General features: G+C 61.4%; 1 protein-coding gene across 1 annotated transcript in view; it reads left to right on the top strand.

Moving 5' to 3' along the window:
- EMH_0060660 (protein phosphatase 2C, putative) overlaps positions 1-363 on the top strand; it is a gene marked incomplete at both ends in the record, with an annotated part of 3,824 nt that overhangs the window by 2,910 nt on the left and 551 nt on the right. Inside the window, one exon of the mRNA XM_013497818.1 lies at positions 10-363. Coding sequence (XP_013353272.1) covers positions 10-363 — 354 coding nt within the window. The remainder of the gene's footprint in view (positions 1-9) is intronic.

Genomic DNA, 363 nt, shown 5'->3' with positions numbered 1-363 from the left:
TTAGCTCAGCCTGCGGCATTACAATCCCCAGCTCCAGCAGCAGCAGCAGCAGCAGCAGCTGCTGCTGCTGCTGCTGCTGCTGCCCCTGCTGTCTCTGCTGCAGTAGGCCCTCTTGCTGCTGCGGAGACAGGGGCAGCAGCACTGTCTGAGGCGCAGCAGGAGCAGCTGCTGCTGATGCTGCAGCAGCAGCAGCCGTTGTGTGAGCCCCCTGCAGCAATAGACGAGCAGCAGCTGCTGCTGTCTCTCAAGACACACCAACGGCAGCTGCAGCAGCAGTATCTTTCCCAATCCCAGAGGCAGCGTCAAACAGCAGCAGCAGCAACAGCAGCAGCAACAGCAGCAGCAGCAGCAGCAGCAGCAGAA

Source organism: Eimeria mitis, genomic scaffold (assembly GCF_000499745.2).
Source record: "Eimeria mitis Houghton genomic scaffold, Emh_scaff2954, whole genome shotgun sequence".
NCBI classification, from domain to species: Eukaryota; Apicomplexa; class Conoidasida; order Eucoccidiorida; family Eimeriidae; genus Eimeria; species Eimeria mitis.
This window is presented reverse-complemented; position numbering and strand designations above follow the sequence as displayed.